Here is a 27,866-nt window from a genome sequence, read left to right as displayed (position 1 = left end):
TGAGCTGACCTCCCCCCACCCCAGTCTCTATACTAGGAGGAGCCCCATCCAGGATGCACACCTTTGCTCTGCCACCTCTGCGCTTGCACACCAGACAAATCTAACACATGGAGAGCAGAGAGCTCTGGAGACAGGGACTCTAGAAGGATGTAATTGGAGGGGCCCACGTGTACTCTTATCCCAAGATGCTGAAAGACTCTTATCTCCCCCTTCCTCCCCGCCAGGATCCCCTCGGCAAGGATGGAACTGAAGGCCGAGGAGGAGGAGGTGGGTGGCGTCCAGCCCGTGAGCATCCAGGCCTTCGCCAGCAGCTCCACACTGCACGGCCTGGCCCACATCTTCTCCTATGAGAGGCTGTCTCTGAAGCGGGCCCTGTGGGCCCTGTGCTTCCTGGGCTCACTGGCCGTGCTGCTGTGTGTGTGCACCGAGCGTGTGCAATACTACTTCCACTACCATCATGTCACCAAGCTCGACGAGGTGGCTGCCTCCCAGCTCACCTTCCCCGCCGTCACGCTGTGCAACCTCAATGAGTTCCGCTTTAGCCAAGTCTCCAAGAATGACCTGTACCATGCTGGCGAGCTGCTGGCCCTGCTAAACAACAGGTGGGCTCCTCACCTCCCCACTCTGTGTCCAGCTTATTGGGGTGCCAATCAGAATGCTTACTTTCTTTACCCCCACGGAGAGCCAGCTAACTGTGCCCTCTTGCTGGCATCTCCCCACCCCACCCCCCAAACCCTTCCACTTACCATAAAGGAGTTGGGGTACTGCTAAAGCATCCCAACTCTGTTCCAATCTCTGTTCCAATATAGTCCAAAACAGCTCTACCCCCACCCACCCAGCCTGAGCTGTGAGACATCAGCACCCAGTCTTAGTTAACCTTGCCCTCCCTCCTGCCACTGTGCCCTGGTGCCCTTGCATAAAAATGGGAAAGACCACTTTCAACTGGCAGAGACCGTATTATAAATGCTATAGCTCCTGCTTTATCCATGCTGCATCTTACTTTGTTTTGTTTGTTTGTTTTGTGCCTTTGTGCTGGTCCTAGGTCTTGAACTCAGGGTTTGGGAGCTGTCTCTTTGCTCTTTTGCCTGAGGCTAGCTAGCATCCTACCACTTTAGCCACAGCTCACTTCAGCTTATTGCTGGTTAAAAAAATGTCTCATGAACTTTCCTGCACAAGCTGACTTGGAACTGCAATCTTCAGATCTCAGTTTCCCGAATAGCAAGGATTGCAAGCACAAGCCACTGGCATGTGGCAATGCACCTCACTCTTGTGCTAAGAGGCCCAGCTTTTGAGCAGCCGCCATGGGTCCTTCTGATTCCATGCGGCATGTCCTCTGGACATGCCCAGCTCCTCTTCCTTGCCTGTTTATGCCCAGATCTGCCTCACCCCAGGGCTGGATGTGGCCCCTCCTCAAGTATAAGATGGGCTCTGGTGGTCGTGCTCATCCATGTGACATCCCCCACCCCATTCCTGGCTCCAGGTATGAGATACCTGACACACAGATGGCTGATGAAAAGCAGCTGGAGATATTGCAGGACAAGGCCAACTTCCGCAGCTTCAAACCCAAACCCTTCAACATGCGTGAGTTCTATGACCGGGCTGGCCATGACATTCGCGACATGCTGCTCTCCTGCCACTTCCGAGGGGAGGTCTGCAGTGCTGAAGACTTCAAAGTGGTGAGTGATCCCCTGATGGAAGTGGGGGGTGTCGTCTGGCCCTCAGGGGAGGAGACCAGGTTTCTCACAAGGCTTGCTATTCAGGGAGAGGAAATATATGTCGTTAGCTTTGCTTTGGACAGGAGAGGACTGTGCTCAGCACTTGGTACATTTGCTCTGTGTGAGACCTGAGCCTCAGTTTGGTGCTCACCACAACACACACACACACACACAGATACTCCCCTATGCACCAACACACACTCACAGACACTCCCCTATGCAGGTACTCACGTAGCCTGGCCTTGCCTGGCCCCAGTGTTACCATCTGGGTCACAGATGTTACAATAAAGAGTGGTGGTTGTTACTCAAAGTGAATTTGGGGACTGTCACCTGGGAACTTGGAAGGAATGCAGTTTTGCCAGGTGTCAGTGACTCATGCCTGTAATCCTAGTGACTCGGGAGGCTCTGAGGATCAAGGTTCAAAGCCAGACCAAGAAGGAAAGTCCATGATGCTCTTAAGTCCAGTTAACCACCAAAAAGCTGGAAGTGGAGCTGGGGTTAAAGCAGCCGAGTACTAGCCTTAAGCAAAAGAAGTCAGGGATGGTCCCTAGTTCAAGGCCAGAACCAGAAAGAAAATAAAGATGAGAGAGAGAGAGAGAGAGAGAGAGAGAGAGAGAGAGAGAGAGAGAGAGAGAGAGAGAGAGAGAGGCTGTTGCACCTCACCTCACTTCCCAGACCTACTGAATCAGAATTTGCATTCTGACAAGATTCCTGTGTGAGGGCTGGAAGTGGTTCAAGTGGTAGAGTACTTGTCTGTCTAGCAAATACACAGAGTTAAAACCTCATTATTACTGCTCCCCTTTCTCTACCCTCCCCCCTACACACGCACACACACAAAAGATGCTTTAGAAGTTTAAGAAACACCCCAAAGCACAGAAGGTAAGGAAACTTTCTCCTTTTTTTGTTTTTGTTTGTTTGTTTTTTGCCAGTCCTGGGGCTTGAACTCAAGGCCTGAGCACTATCCCTGGCTTCATTTTGCTCAAGGCTAGTAGTCTGCTACTTGAGCCACAGCGCCACTTTTGGCCTTTTCTATATATGTGGTGCTGAGGAATCGAACCCAGGGTTTCATGTATATGAGGCGAGCACTAGGCTCCTCCAGAACTTGATACCAAGGCTGGGAACATAGCCTAGTGGCAAGAGTGCTTGCCTCCTATACATGAAGCCCTGGGTTCGATTCCTCAGCACCACATATATAGAAAATGGCCAGAAGTGGTGCTGTGGCTCAAGTGGCAGAGTGCTAGCTTTGAGCAAAAAGAAGCCAGGGACAGTGCTCAGGCCCTGAGTCAAAAGGCCCAGGAATGGCAAAAAAAAAAAAACCACAAAAACAGAACTTGATACCAGGGAGTTCCTGAGAAAAGTGAAGCTGTGGGTGAAGGTAACAGCAAATGCCAACCCCATGAGCAGAAGCAGCTGACAAGAAGGAAGAGAAAATATTAACTTTAATGGTGTGTGGTACTAGATGAAAGTAGGAAGTGTTTGGCTTAATCTGGAAAGGTACTAAGTATACATCTGGGATGTAATAAGTCCATTGAAAGTGTTCAGTTGAGTCTCCATCATTTCCAGAAAGATTTCAAATGGTGATGTTAAGACATGTTTGGCTGGGTGCCAGTGGCTCATGCCTAATCCTAACTACTCAGGAGGCTGAGATCTGAGGATCATGGTTCAAGGCCAGCCTGGGCAGAAAAGTCCCCATGAGACTCTTATCTCTAATTAACCATTTAAAAACCAGAAGTGATGTCATGGCTCAAAGTAGTAGAGCACTAGTCTTGAGTAAAAGAGCTCAGGGACAGCACCCAGGCCCTGAGTTCAAGCCTCACAACTACCAACAACAACAAAAAAGACATGTTTGAAGTCAGGCTCTGGTGGCTCATGGCTGTAATCCTAGCTACTCAGGAGAGTGAGATCTGAGGATCAAGATTTGAAGTCAATCTCAGTAGGAAAGTCTATGAGATTCTTAACTCCAATTAACTACTAAAAAGCCAGAAGTGGAGCTGTGGCTCAAGTGGTAGAAGGACAATCTAAAGCAAAATTGCTAAGGAAGAGCACAAGGCCCTGAGTTCCAGTCCCAGTCCCAGCACAAAAAAAAAAAAAAAAAACTATGTTTGGTTTAAAATATAATTGACTCATGTCATCCGAGTGGACAATTTCTAAGCTCTTATATGAGGTATGATTGGCTCACAGCATTCTGGAGCATTTTCATTGTTAGAGCAGACACACAGGCTCACACCATCCAGACCCTGCTGTGACATTTCTCAGTTCTGGGTTTCCAGGAAAAGACCAGACTTTTCTGTGCCTCTGTGCATGTCAAAGACCTGATTCGGAATATGGCTGCTGCCAGTGGGTTACCTTCCTGCCAGCCTCTTTCCATGTTAAGAGTTTACCACTTCTGGGGCTGGGAAAATGGCCTAGTGGCAAGAGTGCTTGCCTCGTATATATGAAGCCCTGGGTTCTATTCCCCAGCACCACATATATAGAAAATGGCCAGAAGTGGCGCTGTGGCTCAAGTGGCAGAGTGCTAGCTTTGAGCAAAACGAAGCCAGGGACAGTGCTCAGGCCCTGAGTCCAAGGCCCAGGACTGGCACAAAAACAAACAAACAAACAAGAGTTTACCACTTCTGCCTATGGGGTTGCACCTGCACTGATGGGAGTCAAGGTGGGTGTCCCTATCTGTTATCTTCTTGGTGGAGAATGGCCTGGCAAGCCCCAGAGGACTCATAGACACTTTGCCCAGCCTTCTACCCTCTCGTCTCTTCTTGGTCTCCTAATAAACTTTTATCTCTCCATCTTTCTTATTCGCTGCTAGGCCCAGAGGTATGTTGGGGATGTGAATCACTGAACAAATGTAGCACTGACAGAAAACATCTATCTACACAGTGAAGGCTTAGGCAAGATCAACTTGTCTTCCCTGCCTTCCTTCTTTCTTTTTTCCTTTCTTCCTTCCTTCCTCCCCTTACTTTCTTTCTTCTTTCCTTTCTTTTCTTTTCCTTCTTTCTTTCTTCTTTCCTTCTTCCTCTTGCTTTTTCTCTTCTCACTCTTTTCCCCCCTCCCTGTCTTCCTTCCTTCCTTCCCTCCTTTCTTTCTCTATTTCTTTTGACAGGGCTGTATATTCCAGGGTGGCTTCAAACTCACCCTTCACCAGCCTCAGCCTCCCAAATATTGGGATTACAGGCATGTGTGTGTGTGTCACTATGCCCAACTAGAGAAGGAGGTCTTAACTGATGGCACAAGTTCTTGCTCAAAATGTTACAAAACACAGTGTTTGTGGGCTTATGTGGACTCTTTTGTGTATTTTCTGAGGGCAACCCTCATCTAAACAATAAGAACCCTGTTCCAACAGGATAGTTCCAGGAGGCATAGGAAGGTGGCTACTCTGGTCTCTAAAGCCCTCCAAAGACAAGGGTCTGCTGTAATAGGCATCCTCCAGATGTGCTTCTGAATCCAGCTCAACTGTGGGGATTGGTGGTCAGGGAATGTTGGGCCAGTGTCCTTCCCCCTGGGAGTCAGCTTGTGGAGGGTGAATGTGGGGATCCTGCACTAAATTCAGGAGAAACTAGCTTGGAAGTCCTCTGGATTGAAGGGGCAGAGGGAAGTTGGGTAGGCCTCGGTAGCTGTCTCCTGAACTACCAAAAGAATAATGAATGCCAACCACAAAACTTCTTCTTTCCTAGCTGCCTCTTTTGTTGCCAGGGTAACAGGGTGTGGGGATCCTCTCTCCTGTCCCACCTTAAGACTCATCAGGGCGAGCAGCGCAGGGGTTCTGCGGAGGGGGACTGGGGGCGCAGCTGTCTGCTGGTGTCTGGGCAGGGGCTGGGGAGTGAACATAGTCGCAGCTGGTGCCAGCCTCCAGCTGCACCTTATCTGTCCCTGGCAGTGGGAACAGAGATGTGGCTGGAATGCTGAGCAGCACCGAGGGGAGGGGACCGGCAGATGGTTGCCCAGTCTGCCCTCTGCCGCCCCCTCCAGCTGAGACCCCGAGTCTTTGCCTGGGGGGAGAGAGAAGCAACAATTCATGTCTGCACCCTGGAAGAGAAGAAAGAAGAGGGTAGAAATTAAGTGGATGAGGGTGTGGTAGGGGCAGTAATCCCTCTCAAGAGGAGTAGAATTGGGGTGCATGAATCAGTGGGGGACCCACAGGATTCCCCAAGGAATTTCCAAATAGAGAGGTGGAGTAAAGAGAGAGTAGACATAGAAATGCCCCCCCAACCCCCAACCCCCCATCCCCACTCAAGGTTCTGGAATGATAACATGAGAGATAGTGTGAATAGACGATCCTGCAACCCAAATGTGGGACAAAGAGGTCACTGTAGAGCCCAGTGCCAGTGGTTCATGGCTGTAATCCTAACTACTCAGGAGACTGAGATCTGAGGAGTGCAGTTCAAAGCCAGGATAGGCAGGAAAGGCCCTGAGATTCTTCAGTGAAAAAGCTAAGGGAAAGCAGAAGGCCCTCAGTTCCAGTCTCATTACTGGCACCAGAGAGATGATGATGATAGATAGATCGATAGATCGATAGATAGATAGATAGATAGATAGATAGATAGATAGATAGATAGATAGATAGACAGACAGACAATTAGAGCCCAGGAGTGGCAGGCTCCAGGGTTCTGCCCCCTCCATTGACATCCCTCACCCTTCCCCAGAAGCTCAGAAAGAGAGTCGCACTGGGCCCCACCCCACCCCACCAAAATCCCATTGCTTGGGTCTGTTTCCTCTCACTAGGGAAGGAACCTCAGAGAGGAAAGGAAACAGTCCAGACCATGCAGAGAGAGAGAGAGGAAGGTCCAGATGAAAATTTCCACAGGGTATGTAGGAATGGGAGCATGTACTGTTTGCAGAGGGTTAAAAGAGGCTTGTAGGGGCTGGGAATATGGTCTAGTGGCAAGAGTGGCTTGCCTCATATACATGCAGCCCTGGGTTCGATTCCCCAGCACCACATATATAGAAAAGGCCAGAAGTGGAGCTGTAGCTCAAGTGGCAGAGTGCTAGCCTTGAGCAAAAAGAAGCCAGGGACAGTGCTCAGGCCCTGAGTCCAAGGCCCAGGACTAGCAAAAAAAAAAAAAAATGCTTATAGCAAGGTGCCTTACACCTGTAAACCTAGCTATTCAGTAGGGTAAGATCTGAGTTCGAGATCGGATTCGAAGGCAGTCTGGGCAGGAAAGACTCATCTCTCTAATTGACTACCTAAAAGCTGGAAGTAGAACTGTAGTTCAATTGGTAGAAGCTAGCTTTGAACACAAAAGCTCGGGGACAATGAGTGCATAGGCCCAGAAGTCAAGCCCCCAAACCAGCACACACACACACAGGCTCCAACGGAAGGTGGGCTCCACCTGTCTGAGGGGTTCATGGATATCTTGACCTCACTCTGTCCTTCCCCTCTCTCCCTCCTCCCCAGAAAGTGCTGGAACTGAGTAGGCAAGTCTGAAGAGTAGCTGGGCAGAAGCCAGTTGCAGGAATCCAAGTGGCTTGGGCTGGGGTCTCTTTCTTCTTTGTCTTCTGTCTACACACAAGTATCTTTTGGGTAAACAAACATCTTTGGAGTTATTGAGTTTCTCCCTTCACCCCCTCCCCACCCCTTCCCCAGCCAGTTCTCCCCGAAGGCCATCAGCTAAGAGGCTACTCGAAGCTAATTGATCTCCTGGCTGTTGCCTAAAGTAATAGGGAATTGATAGAAGTAACTAAGTGCCTCTGGGGGCAGAAGTGAAGAGCTTCCTCCATGCCGGCTGGCAGCCCAGTGGACAGCTCAATTGGAGGTGTGCCCACTGCACCCCAGGGCCCAGCCCCAGAAAGGAAGGCCTGCAGAGAGGGCTACAGGGAACCTGCTCTGGGATACAGGTATCCTCATGGGTGGGGGGGGGGGCAGCATGCCAGTAATAGGACTTAAATTCAGGCCTGGTTGCCATCCCTTCGCTTTTCTTTGCTCAAGATTAGAGCTCTTGAGCCACAGCTCCACTTCCAGGGTTTTGGTGGTTAATTGGACTTGAGAGTCTCATGGACTTTCTGGCCTGGGCTGGCTTCAAACTTTAATCCTCAGATCTCTCAATCTCCTGAGGAGCTAGAATTACAGGTGTGAGCCACTGGTGCCAAGCTGGAAGGTAGTTTTTAAGTGTGCCACAACTTCACACAAGCCTTAAACAGAAAAAGCTAAGGGCCAGTGTCCAAGGAATGGCATAAAAATGAAGTGATAGCTAGCTGAACTGGAGGAGAGCTGGCATAAGGACAGAGTTGCACCCAGCTCCATCTCTCAGCTTCTGTGTCTAATTTCCTGTGAGAAGAGAGAATATATGAAGGTTCTTAAAATGTTTTTTGTTAGCTGGGTGCTGGTGGCTCAGGCTTAGCTGTTCAGGAGATCTGAGGATCACAGTTCAAAGCCAGCCTGAGCATGAAAGTCCTTGAGACTCTTATCTCCAATTAACTGCCAAAAGAGTCAGAAGTAGAGTTGTGGCTCAAAAAAAGGTCAGGGATAGCATCTAGGCCCTGAGTTCAAGCCTCAGGACCTGCACACACACACACACACACACACACACACACACACACACACACGTTTTGTCAAGAGGTAGCCTTCCTTCAGCTTTTGGGAGACTAAGCACCTGGGCTACTCTGGCTAAGCCCATGCTAGCCTAAATGCATATGGAGGTACCCAGACACGGGCCTAAGACATCTTTCTCAAGGCATCATTTAAAATGAGCAGGAAGCTGCTGTGTTTCCTTAAGAAACTGTAAGAAGGGAGAGTCTGCCATGCCAGGCTCTCCAAGGCCACCCTAGCAGAAAAAGCAGGGCATGTAGTGGTCTTTCCTGAGCTAACACTAGTTCTCAGAAAGAAAAACCTTTCCCACCCCTCTCATCTCCTGCCTCTCAATGTGTGGCTGCCCATCGTAGGGCCTGGAAGGTTGGGCTTTGATGTTTAGTGTTGTGTGTCTCTAATTGGTACGTCGCATCAGCGTGCCTGGCTAAGAACGTCCCTGGGGAGAGACTGCCGCAGTGGCCTTGACCACAGGCAGCAGCAGCTCAGGCTTCTTGGAGCGTCAACCTGGTCTGTACGCCCCCAGGGGGGCAGCACGCATGCGCCCCTCCCTGCGCATCCCGGGAAGAGGGGGGCTGTGAATGTAGACGAGGGTGTAATGTGGATACATATGAATGTGCCTGAGGGCACACGCAACTCTGTGTGTGGCTGTGGAACACAGCTTTTGTGAGGACAAAACCCCCATTGCATGCAGAGCACATACCAGCCAAATTAATCATCTCTTACTGTCTTGCTTAAAATTTACAAATTCCCTTTACTTTCCATCATGTGGACATCTCAGTGCTGGAAGGCAGGAAGACATTTAATATCTTCATGGGAAAGATGAGGAAACTGAGGCTCAGAGGCAATAGGGGACTTGCCTGAAGAAGTCACAACAAGCCAGTAAATGACAGAAGGGGACCCTAACTTCAGGTCAAAGGCGAGGTTCCCTGTGTGTGATGGATGAGGCTGCGCTGGGGTCTCCAGCTGCTTGCTGTCCTGTGGAAAGAAGAAGGCTCTAGAAATCTTTTCTCCAGGTTAAGTGTGTCAAGCTTCTAGATTCCCCTGGCTATTTATTTTCTTTCTTTCTTTCTTTCTCTCTTTCTTTCTCTCTTTCTTTCTTCTTCTTCTTCTTCTTCTTCTTCTTCTTCTTCTTCTTCTTCTTCTTCTTCTTCTTCTTCTTCTTCTTCTTCTTCTTCTTGTTTTTTGTTTGTTTGTTTGTTTTTGGTTGGTCATGGGGCTTGAACTCTGGGCCTGAACGCTGTCTCTGAGCTCTTCAGCTCAAGGCTAGTGCTCTTCTACTTGAGCCACAGCACCATATCCAGTTTTCTGGTAGTTAATTGAAGCTAAGAGTCTCATGGACTTTTCTGCCCGGGCTGGCTTTGAACCACCATCCTCAGATCTCAGCCTCCTGAATAGCTAGGATTACAGGCATGGGACACCAGCGCCCAGCTTCCTCTGCCTCTTTATTGTGCCATCTGGCCAAGTCCCAACCTTGAATGAACCCACTGTTGGCTTTCCCCAGGGTACCAGGTGCCGCCAGAGGAAGTCATACCCTGAAGTAGCATTGGATCACGTTGAATTTATGATCAACATCCTGTAGTGGGCCTGTGGTGCTGCCTAACAATCCCTCTGTGTCTTCTTGGTCACCTTGCCACCTCCCCCCCCGCCCACCCCCCCACCCCCCCCCCACCCCGTGATTACTGAAAAGTCTTCCACTCACCTCCAGCAGCCGCCCTGACTCTGACTAGCTCCTCTCCACAGATGACCTTGCCTCCCACTTCACCGAGAACACAGAAGCCTCAGACAAGATCTCCTCTTCCTCTGGTACCAACACCCAGAAGGGAGCAGCTAGCTTATCGACGATCAAATCTCATCCTACTCTCCAGATCTGATTCCGTGCTGCCAGTGTAGAGATTTTATCCCACTCACTCTGCCTCCCCTTCATCTACAGGCAGCCTCTCCTGAGAGGCCCCGCTGACATTGAAACTACCTTAAGACACTCCCACTTAAAACATACGTACTTCTGTCTGTGTGTGCACGCGCACGCGTGCACGTATATAATCCCAGCTACTTGGGAGACTGAGGCAGGACAATCATTTGAGCACATGAGTTCCAAAATAGCCTGGACAACACAGTGGGATCCCTTTCCGGATGAATGAATGAATGAATGAAAAAATGATTAAATAAACAGGCTCTAACAACAGCTACCATTTTTTTTTAAATCAAGCAGGTTTAAAGTCCCCATTCTCTGTCTCCCACTCACTCTTTGATCCACTTCAGGCTGCCTTTCCTCCCATCCCAGCACTCTGCCTGAGTGGCTCTGCCTAAGCCCATTAGTGACCTTCGCCTGGCCAACTCCAGCTGCATGGTGCATCCTTGGGCTTCAGCAGCTTCCCAAACTGCTAATACTCACCTCCTTCTTGAACTGTTCTTTTCCTTCACCACTAATGCTCTGATTGCCCCCAGAGTCTAGCCACTCCTATGTCTGCCAGCTCGTTCTTTTCTGCTTGGCCCTTAAGTATTATATTGACTCAAGGCTCAGTCCCAAGCTTTGTTCTTTTAAATCAGATGGATGCAATCTAAGGGCACAGCATGAAGAAGTATTACATTGAGATATCTTACCATGTAATGTCTGTAAATTGCATTTGGTATATATTTAGTTGATATGAAATATTCCCAAAACCCAAGAAAATTCCTTCAGGCCTTTTCCTCATCAATACATCCCATACAAGCCTGCCACTGTTGTATTGATATACTTAAGTTTCAATATAGTTAAGTCTCTGGAACTATCTAAATATATGTATCTTCCTTCCAATACCTGTCCTTTTTTTTTTGGCCAGTCCTAGGTATTGATCTCAGGGCCTGAGAACTGCCCCTGGCTTGTTATTGCTCAAGGCTAAAATGCTACCACTTGAGCCACAGCACCACTTCTGGCTTTTTTTTAAATTTATTTGTTTATTAATTGAACACAAATTTTTTGACAAGGTGTTGTGCAAAAAGGGTACAGTTACATAGTAGGGCAGTGTGTACATTTCTTGTGATATCTTATGTCCTGTTTTTTCTATCTCTTCTCTAGGTCAGGTAGACATATATATAACATACAATGTATCAAGAACATATACAGTAGCCATGTGGCCACGCCCAAGAAAGTTCGCCTAGGGCTTTAAATGTAATGTCGGTATTAGACCATATGTCGACAGTAGTCTTATATGAATGTACATACATAGCTTTTGAGCTATTGTATTCCCCTGAGAGGTCAATTTTTGACCTTTATATGTTGAGTAATTGTTTGGTTTTAGTTACATACTGTTGGGTTGCTGCCCCAATCCTGTGGGGACTACTATTTGACAAGCAGTTTTTGATTTCACACACTTGGTCTCTACTGTCTCTCCGTCTCCCTTTGTTAACAGTCATATATCAGGGAGATCATGCCCCTTTGTTTTCTGTGTTCTAGGCTTGTCTTGCTCAACATTATTTGTTCGAGTTCTGACCATTTCCCTGCGAATAACAATATTTCACCATTCCTAATCGCTATGTAGTATTCCATTGTGTATAAGTACCATATTTTTTGGATCCATTCATCTGTGGAGGGGCATCTGGGTTGTTTCCATATTTTGGCTATTGTGCCACGATAAACATGGAAGTGCAAATGTCTTTTTGATATCTTGGGGTTTGCTGTTTAGGATAGATGCCTAGGAGTGGTATGGCTGGGTCATAGGGTAGGTCTATATTGAGCTTTTTGAGAAACCTCCATACTGTTCTCCAAAGTGGTTGTACTAATTGGCACTCCCACCAACAATGGAGAAGGGTTCCTCTTTCCCCGCACCCCCTCCAGCATTTGTTGTTGCCTGAGTTCAGAGTATAGGCCATTCTAACTGGAGTGAGGTGGTATCTCAGGGTTGTTTTTATTTGCATTTCCTTTACTACCAGGGATGTTGAGCATTTCCTCATGTGTTTCTTTGTCTGGCTTTTTCTATATATGTGATGCTGAGGAATCGAACCCAGGGCTTCATGTATACTCCGCGAGCACTCTACCAGTAGGCCATATTCCCAGCCCCCAATACCTGCTCTTTTTGTGTCTGTTTTCATTCATGATTATAACAGTGAGATTTAGTCTCATTATGTGTAGCAGTAGTTGGTTCTTTTTCAGTGCTATATAATATCTCATTATACAAATATACAATGCATTCATTCATTCTTCAGATGCCCAACATTTGAATTGTTCCCAGCATTTGGCTGTTATAAATAAAGCTACTATGACCATTCTTGCTCATGTTTGTAGATTGACATATACAGTCATTTCTTTAGGAATACAGCTAGGAGCTATGGCTAAGTACTGAAGTCGAATTCTGTTTAGCTTTAGTAGATATTGCCAAATCAAGCCTCTTTTGTATCTTTTCTTCATTATTTTATAGTCTGTTCTTGGGCATTCTCATCTTCACTCATCACTTCAATTACTATTTACATACTGACAACTGCCAAACTGCTGTCTCAGGCCAGCTCTTTCTGCCTAACATCGGCCAGATAGCCAATTGCCCACTTAACATCTCTACTAGGATGTCCTCAAGGCTTCCTCTAACTAGCAGGGGCAAAGCCAAGCTCAGCCTCTCACCTCTCAAACAAACCCTTCTCGGCTCTGCCTTGATCTAGTAAGCCAGCTACCGCTCACCCAGACAGGCAAGCCAGAAATCCTCCCTAACACTCCACCACCCGCACATGCCAGGTTCACACAGGATCTGTCAGCTGTGCCTCCCACACTTCTCCCCTCTCCCCCCCAACCCCACGCCTCACCTCTACCTGGACACTGGCTTCCTGACAAGCTTTTGCCAATCACTGTGGCTCCTCTATTTTGCATCCAGAGCTGGGTTGTGTGTGTGTGTGTGTGTGTGTGTGCGCGCGCGCGTGCCAGTACTGGGATTTGAACCCTGGGCCTGAACATTGTCCCTTAGATTTTTCTTTTTTTTTTTTTTGGCCAGTCCTGGGCCTTGGACTCAGGGCCTGAGCACTGTCCCTGGCTTCTCTTTGCTCAAGGCTAGCACTCTGCCACTTGAGCCACAGCGCCCCTTCTGGCCATTTTCTGTATAAGTGGTGCTGGGAATGTGGCTTAGTGGTAGAATGCTTGTCGTGCCTCAGTTTCCTCATTTGTCCAATGGTGGTGAAGTTCCTCACACCTGCCTCTTTGGTTGTATAAAGATCCTACAAGGAGCCAGGTGAAACCACCAAACAACTACACAGACAGAAAGGGTGTGAAATCCAGACAGAGACACAGACATCAGGAAGCCCTGGGTTGGCCCACCGCTGAAGAAAAACACTGGTGGGAGGGATGAGGAAAGGCTTGGGTGGAAGATTCAGAAATGGGTATGGCTTAATTTGGGAGGTTTGGTATACTTGGTCACCTCCTGGAGCCCTATGTGCGACCCAGTGGCCTGTAAATGCGCTCTGCTACCGTCCTCACCTCCCCAGCATGGGGGAACTTTGGATCCGTCTACCTGAGTGAGATGAAAGTAAGTGGAGAGTGTTAGAGGAACCAGAATGCAGGGAAGGAGAGGCAATGAAAGTGTGTGTGTGTGTGTGTGTGTGTGTGTGTGTGTGTGTGTGTGTGTGTGTGTGGTGAGGTGGTCTTGGGGGGCGGGGAGAGAAGAGCTATGGCTCTTCCGAATGCCTGTCCTTTGAAACTGCTCTGGTCTGCACGCATTCCCTCTGCTGAGGCCCCTAAACTGAAAGCCACCCCTGGGACTCAGTTGCCCTTCTCTAGGAGTCCAATCCACAGCCACTCCAGGACGGCTGTTAGAGGGGGATAATGCCCTCTAGTGGGCACAGAGCGCAAGAGCCACCTTCCCTGCCTCAGCCTTGGCCAGCTGGCCCTTCCTCCTCCAACCCAAATTTGGATCTCACCCTGAAAGACTTCCTGAAGAGGTGCAATGCTCGAGACCCTGCCCTCAGACAGATGAAGTCTGGCAGGAGGGAACAAGATGCCCATGGGACAGGAAACCCAAGAGCCACCCCGGAATTCATCTGAGAAAGGGCCAAGACAAGAGCTTAAGGTGGCAGATCTCTCTCTCTCAACCTCTGCAGTGATGTCTTGCCTTTCCTGGATGCTTGTTCCCTGTGGACTCCAGGTCCTGGTCCGTTACTCCAAGAGTCTCTTCCCTCAGGGAGCTGCTGGTCACTGCTCATACCAGATGGCCCTTGAGCAGAGCTGGGCACTTTATTCCGTTCCTTGGGTGGGCACTGTGTCCTGTGGGGTCAGAGATGGCTTCTTGGAGGACGAAATGTGTGACTAGAATGCCAAGTATGATGGCTTCTGCTTGTAGTCCAGCTGTTTGAGAGGCTGAGAATTATTTGAAACTAGGAGTTCAGGGTCAGGCAAGGCAACATAGCAAGGCCCTGTGTCTTAGAAAAGAAACAAAAAATGAACAGAGCCTCTCTAGCTAGAGCCTGAGGAAGTCAGGAACTGTGGACAAGCCCAGTGTTTCTGGGGAGGGGGAGGGAGCAAATGGTGGGGGAAGGCAGAAGGGCACTTTAGGTGGGTGGGGGGGAGGCCTGGGGTGTTAGGGACAGTCTATAAACAGCAGAATGGGCAGTGGACTGAAAGTAGGAAGAACCTTCAGGGAGGTCATTGTTTACATCAAAGAATTTGAAACCAGTGGCTCACCCCTGTAATCCTTAGCTACTCAGGAGGCAGAGATCTGAGGATCATGGTTTGAAGCCAACCCAGGCAGGAAAGTCCATGAGAGTCAACTCCAATTAACCACCAAAAAGCCAGAAGTGGAGCTGTGGCTCAAGAGCTTGCCTTGAGAAAAAAAAAGCATCTCAGGGACAGCAACCAGAATTAGAAGCCTATATGAGGAGAATGGTGTAAGGCTAGAAAGGGCTCAGACCTCAAAGGTTTCTCTTCTGTGTCAAAGCTGCGGCCAAAGTCGATTCTTCTAGAACCTGGCACCTGACTCCCATTCCATCACACTCTGGGGTCTGTCCTGCCAATGGAGATGGGGCAAGTGACCCAGGACTATGGAATGGCTAAGGAATAGAAAAGCCAAGGTAGACTGGTCCAGCCCCGACTGCTCTTCCTCTGCCTCTGCAGGGGAGGGGTTCACATGTTATCATCCCTTCCTTGCTTCCCCCCTTTCTCTCCCACCCCATAGGTCACCTTCTTGGCCCTGGAGTCCTGGCTGGTAGCTCAAGTTCCTCAACCATTGGCCCTGGGTAATGAGAGCATGCTGAAGGAGCAGAGGCCTGTGGGCAGAGAATAATATAGTGCAGGCAGAGGGTACCTCAAAGACTGAGGGACTGGGGTGTCTGAGAGTTTAGGGGGCCCAAGTTGTTTCCCAATAACTGATCCAGGACCCTCGGCATTGATCACCATTTTTCCGACTCACTGGGGGAGAATTCCTTGAACTTGTCTTGGAAACTTTGGAGGAGGGGCATGCTGGGCGGGATGAGGAGGGAGGGGAGCTAGCTGTACTCTGCCAGCAAGCTTTTCAGCTGCAAGAGACAAAGTCCCTCCTCCAATGCCAGGAACTGGCCAGAAATGAGTCTGTGGTCAATGAGAGACCTCTGCTAATGGAACCTGGGCCGCCCCACAAGCCACAAAGCAGGGGGAGGGGAGGGAAGGGATCTAAGTGCAGTCAGCATGGGGGAAGGGGTGCTGACATGATATAAAACTGGAGGTCAGGAGAGAAAGGGGAAAGGGGGGTCAGGCCAAGGAGGCATGGCAGGTCACACTTGCTATCCTAGATACTCAGCAGGTTGAGTTCTGAGGATAGCAGTTCGAAGCCAGCCCAGGGAAAGAAAGTCCAGGAGACTCATCTCCAATTAATCCAGAAAACTGGAAATGGAGCTGTGGTTAGGAGTGGTAGAGCACTAGCCTTGAGTGAATAAACAGGGACAGTGCCTACCCAGGCCCTGAGTTTAAACCCCACACCTGACAAGAAAGAGAAGGAACAAAGGAAGGAAGGAAGGAAGGAAGGGAAGGAGGGAGGGAGGGAGGGAGGAAGGAAGGAAAGGAGAGTCAGAGGCTAGCTGGAGTGAACTTGGTGGTGGATAAGGAGGGATTTCAGGGAAATTGGAGGCTCAGGCAGTGACTGAAAGTAAATTGGGGTTAGGACTGTGATTGGAAAGGAACTGAGGAGCAAAGGAATAAGGAGAGAAAGCAGGGAGTTTAAGGGTGGATTGGAAAAATGGGGAGGGGGGGCTTATGGGCCACAGAGAATTCAAAAGGTCTGGAGAATGCCTGCAGAGTGTATGAGACTAGGCTATCCCACAGGAACAAATAGACCAAGTCGAGAATAACAGAGAGGGCCAGAATTGAGATGGGGAAACTGGGGGACACAATGAGGAACAAACTGGCAAGTGACAGGGCAGGCATGTGTGTCCTGGAGGACAGAAGGGACTGTGGCCAGCTGAGGTCATCCTGGTACTGAGAGCCAAGGTCGCTACTAGGTCTCACCTTACCTGAGGAAGGGGCACGAGTCCCGGGCTTAGGCTTTTCTAGGGTTTCAACTCTGTCTTAAGTTCTGTGTGTCCTGCTGGAATAGGTGACAGGAAGGGGCTCCAGCTCCCCCCCCCCCCCATCAGCCTCTTTCCTAGCGCTATCAATTATTCATCAGCACAGATGCCCGCCCTCCTGGCAGAGTAGGCTGGTCTCTCCCTCCATGCCCCGCCCCAACTCAGCCACACTGCCATACAGGCTCTGTGTGGAAGGACAGCCAGCCAGGCAGTCTTCACTCACAGCCTGGCTCAAGGGCTACGAGGCTGTCTCTGCTGGACCCTACCTGAGATCACATCGCCCTGCCCTCCGCATCTGCCTCCTACCAACCTCCCAGTGCCAGGAAGCCCCTGGAGAAGATGCCCATCCAGGTCTTCTGCTCTGTGTCATTCTCCTCGGGAGATGAGGCCCCCGGGGCCTTGGGGGATGTGTGGGGGCCCCAGCAGCAACAACAGAGACAGAAGCAGCGGGACAACTCAGAATCTGAAGAGGAGGAAGAAGAGAAGGAAAAGGAGGTGTCGAGGAAAGGGACCGATGAGGGTGCTTTACCTGTGGACTTGGTAGCCTTTGCCAACAGCTGCACCCTCCACGGTGCCAACCACATCTTTGTGGAAGGGGGTCTAGGGCCCAGGCAGGCTCTGTGGGCAGTGGCCTTTGTCATAGCACTGGGTGCCTTCCTATGCCAGGTAGGGGACCGCGTTGCTTATTACCTCAGCTACCCGCACGTGACGCTGCTGGATGAAGTGGCCTCCTCCGAGCTGGCCTTCCCCGCTGTCACCTTCTGCAACACCAATGCTGTGCGCCTGTCCCAGCTCAGCTACCCCGACTTGCTCTACCTGGCCCCTATGTTGGGGCTAGATGAAAGTGATGATCCCGGGGTACCCCTTGCTCCGCCTGGGCCAGAGGCTTTTTCTGGGGAGCCTTTTAACCTGCACCGTTTCTACAATCGCTCCTGCCACCGGCTGGAGGACATGCTTCTCTATTGTTCCTACTGCGGAGGGCCCTGTGGCCCCCACAACTTCTCTGTGGTGAGTGGGTCCCATACCTAGCACAGTAACCCCAAGACTGTGTCTGTCATGGCTGTCCCTGACCACCACCTCCCAGAACTAGCACTTACCCACAAAGCCCATGTGGAACAGGGCTGATATTCCCAGGTCCACACCAATATTGAGCTTCTGTCCAAATTCTGAAATGCATCTATGCGAATCAGTGATTAGCAGCTTCCCAGAAGCCCCTGGTGTCTCCCTGAGTATCCCCAGCACCACCTTCCCTTTCCCAGACTTCCTCATGGTTCAGCAGGGCCCAAGACCTTGGTCTGTCTGTGAAGTCAGCCTTTGGTCTATTGGTGGATGCCTGTGCCTGGCCAATTATTAACTATTTTGACTATCACCCCTTGGATGATGGTAAGACAAGGGCCATTTGGTCTTTGGGGGTGGCAGGGAAGTAGGGGGTTTGGTCCCATCATTACTCTACCACATCCCTGGTCAACTTCCACAGAAGGTGTGTGTGTGTGTGTGTGTGTGTGTGTGTGTGTGTGTGTGTGTGTGTGGTGTTGCTCTGTCCTCTCTGTGTTTGCTTATCTCAGTGAATACAAGTTTCCTCTAAATCAAATGGCCTCTAGCTCTAAGTAGTAGGGGACCTTTCTCTCAGAGAGTCACCCTTCCCCCTTGACCTTTCCACCCAGAGGTCTAGGGTTCTCTCTGTTAAGGGACCAACTGGCATCCCCTCATCTCCCCAGTTCAGCTTCTAGTTCTATCCGGTGCAAGTACCTGACTTTTCCTCCCTACACTCCCATCACCTGATGCCATCTCCTTCCCCAAGGTAGGAACTGGTATGTATCATTTCAGTCCACCTCAGTGCCTAGATGGCTGTAGACATACAGGAAAGCAGGAGTTGGAGCCACTGGGCCTCAAAGAGGCCGGGAGATACAAGGAAAGGGTTAACCTGTCTTCCTTGCAGCCAGAGGGTAGAGCAGACAATTCTAACCTACTGCCACCAGGTGGCAGTAGCAATCCACTGCCCAATGGCCCCACCCACAGTGCCTGGGAGCCTCAACAACCTTGCCTCTTATCACCCCAAATGGAGAGTAGGCCTAGGTGTGTCTTTAGCCTGTGATGTATGCTCCAAACCTGACAATGGGTCTGGGAGGTTATAGGGTGCCATTAGAGTTTTGTCTGTGTTTGATTGCTCTGGATTAACCCTGAAAATATGGGAATGCTCTTTGATTTTGAGTTCCCTACTGGAGGGGAGCAGAGAAAGCTGTAGGTAGGGAAAAGAGTCAAATGCTACATCATAGTGATCCCCACTGGCTCTGCTGCTCCATTGTCACCATCCAGAAGTTGTTCCTTTGTGGGAAGTTCATAGGAAAAAAATTAGTTTAATCTTCCTTATGCATCTTTGAAATCAGGGCTGCGATAAGAGCTACTGTGGGGCGCAGAAGGGAGAGAAGACTGAGAAACTCCACCCCATGGCTGAGATTTCTTCCAATACCCTCAAACTCTGCAAGGGCATTGCCAACATCCCATGTCTGTGGCTTACTCCTGTGCCGGCAGAAGAGGTGCCAGGCATGGATGAGCGTGGTCCTTGGCATGGCAACTAGGAGGGTTTCAGGTTCCATTGATAATGGGACAATGATAGACAAAAAGTGCTGGTGGCTGGTGGGAAACCAGAAAGCTTAGATTTTCTTCTTTTGGTGTGTGTGTGTGTGTGTGTGTGTGTGTGTGTGTGTGTGTGTGTTACTTGGTCGTGAGCACAGGGTCTTGAGCTCTCGCCTGGGCTTTTTCACTCAAGGCTGGCACTCTACCACTTGGCCACATCTCCACTTTTAGCTTTTTGGTGGTTACTTGAAGATAAGAGTCTCACGGACTTTTCTGTCCAGATTGGCTTCGAATTGCAATCCTCAGAAATCAGCCTCCTGAGTAGTTAGGATTATAAGCTTGAGACACTAGCATTTTGCCCAAAAAGATTAGCTTTGAGGGGCTTAGGTCTGGAAGCAAGGTCTTGGGGGGAACAGGAGTTCTAGTGGCTGGGGTGAAATGCAGAAGAGAAGCACCATTTCACAGGTCAGGCATAGAATCTTGGTAGTAGAGGTGCTCATGTTAGAATCTTTTTTCTGTTTTGGGGTTTGTTTGTTTTTTGCCTGTCCTGGGACTTGAACTCAGGGCATGCTCAAGGCTAGCACTCTACCTCTTGAGCCATAGCACCACTTCCAGCTTTTTTCTATATATATGGTGCTAAGGAATTGAACCCAGGGCTTCATGTATATGAGGCGAGCACTTTACCACTAGGCCATATTCCCAGACCACTTATCTACAATTAATCACCAAAACGCTAGAAATGGAGCTGTGGCTCAACTGGTAGGGTGCTAGGCTTGAACAAAAAAAACTTCAAGGACAGTATGTGCGTGTGCGCACGCACACACACACACACACAGAGATTGCCACTTGATAGTCCAATCGAAAAGACTTCAATAAGCTGTTCATAGAGATGTAGGCAGGAGTAAAGAAGCCAACTGGGGGTGGGAGCAGCTAGCAATCGTGGGAAATTGCTATCACTTCTACCATTCTGCCCATATTTATAGCCATAGAAGTTCCAAGCCACAGCCAGCATGACAAACAGGCATGGGACTGGGATTGATAGCCCAATCTTTTTCTCCTCCTGCCTTTGGATCCCGTACTTGAGGTTCCCATTGGCCAAACCCAACCAGAAGCCCTCTGGAGGCCAAGGAGCTCAGGCCATGTACCCCACGAAGGTTGGCTTTCCAGGGCACAAAAGGATGGAGAATAGGTGGGAGAGGGGAACAAATGGAGAATGGGCTGCCCGAGAGGAATCATTCCTGAAGAGTAGTGCAATTCCAGCATTGGAGCGATCTGAGGAGAAGCTCTGGGGCTCAGGGGGTGCCGGGAAAACTCCCAGGCTCTCTACTCTGTTCTTCCCCAGGTCTTCACGCGGTATGGAAAGTGCTACACATTCAACTCAGGCCGAGATGGGCGGCCTCGGCTGAAGACCATGAAGGGTGGGACAGGCAATGGGCTGGAGATCATGCTGGACATCCAGCAGGATGAGTACCTGCCTGTGTGGGGGGAGACTGGTATGTCACCCTTCTCAGCCCCCCTCCTTTCTTCCTGGCCCCCACCTCTACTAGGGCTCCAGTCTGGGATGTGATATAGGGATCGTCTCCTCTCCCTTCCTCTCAGGATTTCACCATCTCTATCTCTGAGTCTACCTGACGTCCACACTCACATTTCCCTGACTTCCCCTCCCCCTCCTGTCTCAGTTACTCTCCAAGGTAACCAGCCATCCTCTTCCATCAGCAGCCGCCACTCACTCTATAAATAACTCCCTCTCTTCTTGGGCTGCCTGCCTGTCCTGGTCTCAGGGGGCCTTGGGGGGCAGAGAGAGAGAGAGAGAGAAGGGGGAGAAAGGAGAAAGGGAGGAAGGAGAAAGGAGAAATGGAGCAAGTATGTGAGACTGTGATTCTCTGGGAGAATTTGGAATCTTAAGACATAGCAGACACCAGGTAAGAAAAGAAGTGTGTTGGATGCAGAGATCGTGGATGCAGCATGGAGCTGGTAACCCCAAGAGGCTAGGGAGTAGGCTAGGACCCCCATGGATAACCTCCCACTAAATGCTAGTGCTGACTCCCAGGAAAGGTCATATGCCCCCGCCTTGTCCCCAGCTCTGAAGGAAATTAGGGACTTAGGAGCCCTCCTAACCCGTACGCCTTTCATTCCCATAGATGAGACGTCCTTCGAAGCAGGCATCAAAGTGCAGATCCACAGTCAAGATGAACCTCCTTTTATCGACCAGCTGGGCTTCGGCGTGGCCCCAGGCTTTCAAACCTTTGTGTCCTGCCAGGAGCAGCGGGTGAGAGGGTGGAAGGCTGTTCCTGGGGTGGGGTGTTGAGGGGTTCAAAAGAAAGTGGTAGAAGCCAAGCATTGGTGGCTCACACCTGGAATCCTAGCTACTCAGAAGGCAGAGATCTGAAGACCATGGTTTAAAGCCAGCCCAGGCAGGAAAGTCTGTGAGACTTTCTTCTCTAATTAAACATCAGATAAACCCGGAAGTGAAACTGTGACACAAGTGGTGGAGGGCTAGCTTTGAGCAACCAAGTTCAGGGACAGCACCCAAGCCCAGAGTTTAACCTAGAGGTCTTACACAAAAAAAGAAAGAAAGAAAGAAAGAATGAGAGAAAAGAAAAAAGAAAGGTAGTACAGTAGGTGGTTGATAACGGGAGGAACTGATGAGCTAGAGCAAGGATGATCAGCAGCGTGGATGACCAACAAACTCTGAGACTTTCAGAGGCCATGGGGGGTGAGGGGTAGGGCTCCCGAATTCTGCATCTTGTCAGAGAAGTCCATCAAGGTGACTTGGGGGGAAGAGGTCTCCACACTTCCCCAGCTCCCCGGCTCTCCCAGCAGCTCATCTACCTGCCCCCGCCCTGGGGCACCTGCAAAGCTGTTACCATGGACTCGGATTTCTTCGACTCCTACAGCATCACCGCCTGCCGCATCGACTGTGAGACTCGGTACCTGGTGGAGAACTGCAACTGCCGGATGGTGCACATGCCAGGTCAGGTCTGCAGTCTTGGAGCCCTTCTCCTGCCCCTCCCAACCAGCTCCCCAGCCGTAGGCCTCCCCACGCCCACTCCATACCTCTCTCACCATCGTCTGACCTTGGTCCCTGCCTGTGCCCACAGGGATGGGTGGAAGGAAGGGTGGACTCTGCCATCACACCCCCTTTAAACTCCCTCCTGTAACCACTGTCTTCTCCTCCAGGGGATGCCCCATACTGCACTCCAGAGCAGTACAAAGAGTGTGCAGATCCTGCCCTGGGTGAGTCCTCCCCCCCACACACACACCTTGTCCTGGAGCAGTCAGAATGCAGCCACACGCGTAGGGCTCTCAGAGCAAGCTCCTGGAGGCTCCACTGCATCCATGCACGTGTCTGACTTGAATGCTGAGAAGAGGTCCCTATGGAAAAGGAACAGGGGCCACCTGGGAAGGGCCTTCAGTCTCTTTCCTAAGCGACTCAGATGGCTGGCCCTGAAGGGTCCTCAGGAACGGCACATAGGCGTAATACTTATGAAAGGTGGATGGGCACAAGGCCAAGGGGAAGGGCAGGGCAGGAAGCTAGAAGGGGGCTCAGGGGCCCTTGGCGGGCAGGGCCAGAGTGTTTCTGTTGAGAGTTGGTGGCAGAAGGATATCACTCAACTAGCGCCTGTCACCTGGCTGGGCACAGACTTCCTGGTGGAGAAGGACCAAGAATACTGTGTGTGTGAAATGCCTTGCAACCTGACCCGCTATAGCAAGGAGCTGTCCATGGTCAAGATCCCCAGCAAAGCCTCCGCCAAGTACCTGGCCAAGAAGTTCAACAAGTCTGAGCAGTACATAGGGTAAGGGCTCCGCGGTTCCCAGCAAGGTCCTCACACAGGGACGGTGGAAGGTATGAGTGGGCTTTGATGGGGGCTCAGCAAGCAAGAGAAAGTTGAGGTAAACCCAGGGAAGATCCAAGAGGCAAACCAAGTGTGTGGGGTGGGGTGTGTACAGAGAGAAAAATCAGGCCGGAACAAGCCATGGGAGGACTCTCTGTCCTCTCTCCTCACTTTATTACTGTCTCCACCCTCATGCTTATTTAGGATCTCCTCCCTCTGCCAGTATGCAAAGCATCTTTTCCTTTATGCCATTTCATCCAATCCTCACAACTCTGGAAGGCACTTGTCCATCTGCATACCATTTTGTGTGTGTGCCGGTCCTGGAGCTTGAACTCTGGGCCTGGGTACTGTTCCTGGGCTTTTGTGCTCGAGGCTAGTACTCTACCACTTGAGGCACAGCTCCGCTCTGGCTTTTTAATTGGAGATACTCTCATAGGCTTTCCTGCCCAGACTGGCTTCGAACACCCATCTTCAGATCTCAGTCTCCTGAGAAGCTAGGATTACCAGCATGAGCCACCAGTGCCTGGCTGGTATCTCATTTTGTGGTATGGAAACAGGTTCAGAGAGGCTAACTTGCTATGGTCACCTGGCTAGTAAGGGGCAGAGATAGGACTTGAACCTAGGTCTCCTCCTCCCTACCCCTATACAGGGAGAACATTCTGGTGCTGGATATTTTCTTCGAAGTCCTCAACTATGAGACCATCGAGCAGAAGAAAGCCTATGAAATTGCAGGGCTCCTGGGTGAGCGTCTGATGTCACTTGCCTTGGGCATGGTGTGGATCCCCACCACCCAAACCAGAATGCTCATTCTGCCCCATCCCTAGGGGCCTTTCCCCAACCCTGTGGTGTGGCATGTGGCGGGGTGGGGGGGCCGCACTGGGCAAATAGGAAAGCTTAGCTGCCCCTTGGACAGGAGGAAAGGGTGCCAGTGGAGACTAAGAGTTTGGGGAGTATTTCGTAAACCATCTTTTCCCCTAAATAACATCTTTTTCATTTTGAAAAAGTAGAAAAATGTCAAAAAGCATAGAGAAGCAAAGAGATGCTGTTGGGATCTGGTTTTGCAATCCTTCCTAAGAAGGCTGTCAATCCCTTTGCAAATCTGGCTGGCCTGCTGTAGTCCCATTGAGCCCTACTGTCCCCGTGGGGTCCTGAGGCCCCTCACCTGCCTGCCACCCCCCCACTTCCACAGGTGATATTGGGGGCCAGATGGGGCTCTTCATCGGAGCCAGTATCCTCACTGTGCTGGAGCTCTTTGACTATGCCTATGAGGTAAAGAGGGGCGTGGGGGTGGGGAGGGCTCCAGAGGAGCAGGGTTCCAGTCCACTCATCCCGCCCCGCCCCCTCCTAGGTAATTAAGCACAAGCTGTGCAGAAGAGGCAAGTGCCAGAAAGAGGCCAAGAGGAGCAGCGCAGACAAAGGCGTGGCCCTCAGCCTGGATGACGTCAAAAGACATGTGAGGGACCAGGGCAAGGGGGCACCCTGCAGCCAGCCCCATCTTCCACCACCCTAACCCCCCCCTCCCAGAGCCACCTTCTCTCCTTTGGCTCCCTAGGTCCACCTCATAACCAGTGCCCGTTCTGTGCCCTTCCCCTAGAACCCCTGTGAGAGCCTCCGGGGCCATCCGGCCGGGATGACGTATGCTGCCAACATCCTACCTCACCATCCGGCCCGAGGCACATTTGAGGACTTTACCTGCTGAGTCCCGCAGGCCACTGTACCAAAGGCCTAGGTGGGGAGGGCGAAGAGAGTACAGGGCCCCCCACATCTGCCCTGCGGATTCACCCACACTCCTGGGCAGCCCTTTTCCTCTTGGCTGGGTGAGGAAGGAGTCTTGCCCTTAGAAGACCTCTCCCTGCCTCTAGCTCATTCTTTTTATTTTAACAAAATGAAACTAATCTGAAAAAGAGGGGGGGGGGGCAAAGGACCTCAGCTGCCCCTCCCTGCTCCATGCTGCCGCCCCTAGCTTCCAGCCTGAGTTCTGTCCGTCATCTGAGTGTCCGCCTACATTCTGCTGCCACCAGTCACCAAAGTCCCCTCCCAGTGAGGGGTAGAGGGGATCCCTGGGGTCTGGAATTTGGGCCCCAAACCAGAGAATGTACCTTGGGGGGGAGGGCTAGTGAGGGGGCTTCCCCAGCCTTAAGAGACCCTCTCAGCCCAGTGACTTCCCCCCACCACCCCTCAAGCCCCTCTCCAGGCAGAAAAATAAATCTCCAGTCCCACTCCCTCACACTATGTGAAGTTTCTGGGGTTGGGAGGGGTCAGGGGTCCCCTGAAGAAATGGAGAAGAGAACAAGATGTGGCTCGGTGCTGTAGGCCACATCCTAAATCACTACAAGCTCTCCCCCACCCCAAAGCTGCTGGAGAGACTTCCCAAGAGGCAGCCTTCCTCGACATCCCATTAAAGACCTGGCTGGTTAGCTCCCAGCTCAGGGAGAGGGGCACTGGTGCCTGACCTCACTGGCCCCCCTCCCAGAGGCCCTCACAGAGGGCCACTCCATAAATTTTCTTATGGAACACTCCCAAGTCTTCTTCTCCAACTTCATTTGCTTCTTTCGACAACCTCATCTGCATTTTCTATTTCTATATGATACAGACTCTATATTGCTATATCTCTGTATATACTTTCCTCTAACCCTGTCTGTCTCCATCCTTTCGTCTCAGAGAGCCATCTACCCCACACTCCCTCCCCCCAAAAAAAAACAAGTTCCCCCTTCTGTGTCTCTCCCCTGTCCCTGGTCTCTGAATGCCTTCGCCTGTATAAACAGTTGGACTCTCCCCTGGTGTCTGTACTGTGTACACACATCCCTCTGAGAAGCACAAGGAGATGACACACGCATTGTAACCTTCCCACTGTCTCGGTGGTGACATAAAGGAAGCTGTGAATCACAAGCTCTGCCTCTTTCTGGCCTCACCCTCTCCCCTCAATCCCAGGCACCCTCTGCCCTCCCTGCAGCCTTAACATCCCCTTCCCCTGCTCCACCTATCCCAATGTCCTTTGTCTGTGGTCTCCCCAAGAAAGGGGTGCTACAGAAGTAGCCCCACCTAGGGGATAGAGAGCTGTGCTGGACGCTACGTCAAGAGACAGAAGGGAGCTGGGGATTGGTGACTCCCACAGCTAGGGCAGTGGGTGCTCACAGGCAGAAGATGAAGTCTTCAGTCAGTGGCCTTTCCCTCCTTCTGGGTTTCCAGCCTCCCTTCCTCACCTGATGTCCAACCAAGCCCACCACACACTTTCTGGTGAGGTGGGGTTTGGTCATGGGAGGAAAGAGGCAAAACCTAGACAAGGAGTTGAAAGATTTGCTGTTCTGTTCCTCCCTAAGAGTGAGGGGTTGGGCCTCCCCCACCCCCTCCACCAGGCACTCCTCAAAAGCCAGAGCCCCAATCCTTTTCCAGGCCTTCTCTGTCCAGCTGTCCTGTGGTCTACACTCCCAGAACAGTGCCTGTGGGCATTTCATCTGCACTGGCCTGGAGCTGGAGGGTGAGACTATAGGATCTTTGGGAACTTCTTGATTTCCAAAAGTTCCTTAGAAAACAGCCTTGGGGGGGGGGGCGGGAGGGAGAAAGAGCAAGGCCAAAAGTGTGCACTAGATGGGGGTCAGTAGGCAGGGCCCTGGGTGACGCATGCCTCTGGTCTAATAAACTGGGTTTCAACCATCTCCTCTTCAGTGTGGTTTTTTATTTGATGAGTTTTTAGGTATTCCTACTAAAGGTGAGCTTGGCTTGAGACCACACTAACAGAGGAGGAGTAAAGAAAAGATTTGAGCAGAGAGACACTGGAATCCTGAGATGGGACAAGCTGAGCATCACACCAAGAATGGTTTGAAACACTAAGCAGGGAAAGAGAGAAGGGATCAAATGCAACACATTTCCCAAAGATAAGCCTCAGCCCGAAAGGATTCTCAGGAGAGGTGGCAAGGTCAAAATTCCAGATAAACTGGAACCTCAACTCTAGAAGAAGAATAGGTTACAAAGGCTAGAAAGGAAACTGGTTGGGCTGGGGATATGGCCTAGTGGCAAGAGTGCTTGCCTTGTATACATGAGGCCCTGGGTTTGATTCCCCAGCACCACATATACAGAAAATGGCCAGAAGTGGCGCAGTGGCTCAAGTGGCTGAGTGCTAGCCTTGAGCAAAATGAAGCCAGGGACAGTGCTCAGGCCCTGAGTTCAAGGCCCAGGACTGGCCAAAAAAAAAAAGAAGAAAAGAAAGGAAACTGGTTGAAATTCCCACAAGAGGAAGTCACTGAAGCCACTATTCTTGGAATGGAACAGGGCTGCCATCCAGAAGACTGGAATTGAGGACGACTCTACCACTTGCTAACTTGACGGTTCATCATTTACCTCCTTTGAAACCAGCTTTTTCATTTGTAAAATACAATAAACAACCTTGTGCAGGTGGTTCAGGCCTGAAATCCTAACTACTAAGGCGGCTGAGATCTAAGGATAGAGATTCCAAGCCAGCCCAGGCCATAAAGTCCATGAGACTTTGATTTCCAATTAGCCACCAAAAAGCTGAAAGTGGAGTTGTGGCACAAGTGGTAGAAAGCTAAAAAGCTAAGGGACAGAGCTGGGAATATGGCCTAATGGTAGAGTGCTTGCCTCGCATACATGAAGCTCTGGGTTCGATTCCTCCGCACCACATAAACAGAAAAGGCCAGAAGTCACGCTCATGTGATTCACGTGGTAGAGTGCTAACCTTGAGCACAAAGAGGCCCTGAGTTCAAGCCCCGGGAC

At 50.6% G+C, this 27,866-nt stretch overlaps 1 protein-coding gene across 2 annotated transcripts; it reads left to right on the top strand.

Annotated features, from left to right (window-relative positions):
- Positions 1–224: 224 nt before the first annotated feature.
- On the top strand, positions 225–25,396 carry Asic1 (acid sensing ion channel subunit 1). Of its 2 annotated transcripts, XM_048350636.1 has the most exons (11): positions 225–602; positions 1,481–1,676; positions 20,642–20,792; positions 21,441–21,568; positions 22,123–22,273; positions 22,480–22,536; positions 22,943–23,096; positions 23,785–23,876; positions 24,325–24,404; positions 24,484–24,588; positions 24,730–25,396. In XM_048350636.1, the coding sequence occupies exons 1-11, from the start codon at positions 241–243 to the stop codon at positions 24,832–24,834; spliced, it is 1,581 nt and encodes a 526-aa protein (XP_048206593.1). In that variant the 5' UTR covers positions 225–240; the 3' UTR covers positions 24,835–25,396. The 2 variants fall into 2 exon arrangements, with proteins under 2 accessions (XP_048206593.1, XP_048206585.1); XM_048350628.1 differs by lacking the exons at positions 225–602; positions 1,481–1,676 and adding an exon at positions 17,062–17,730.
- The last annotated feature ends 2,470 nt before the right edge of the window (positions 25,397–27,866 follow it).

The sequence above is a fragment of the Perognathus longimembris genome, chromosome 1, assembly GCF_023159225.1.
Source record: "Perognathus longimembris pacificus isolate PPM17 chromosome 1, ASM2315922v1, whole genome shotgun sequence".
In the NCBI taxonomy this organism is placed as follows: domain Eukaryota; kingdom Metazoa; phylum Chordata; class Mammalia; order Rodentia; family Heteromyidae; genus Perognathus; species Perognathus longimembris.
The sequence above is the reverse complement of the archived record's forward strand: the minus strand, read 5'-3'. Positions and strand labels throughout refer to the sequence as shown.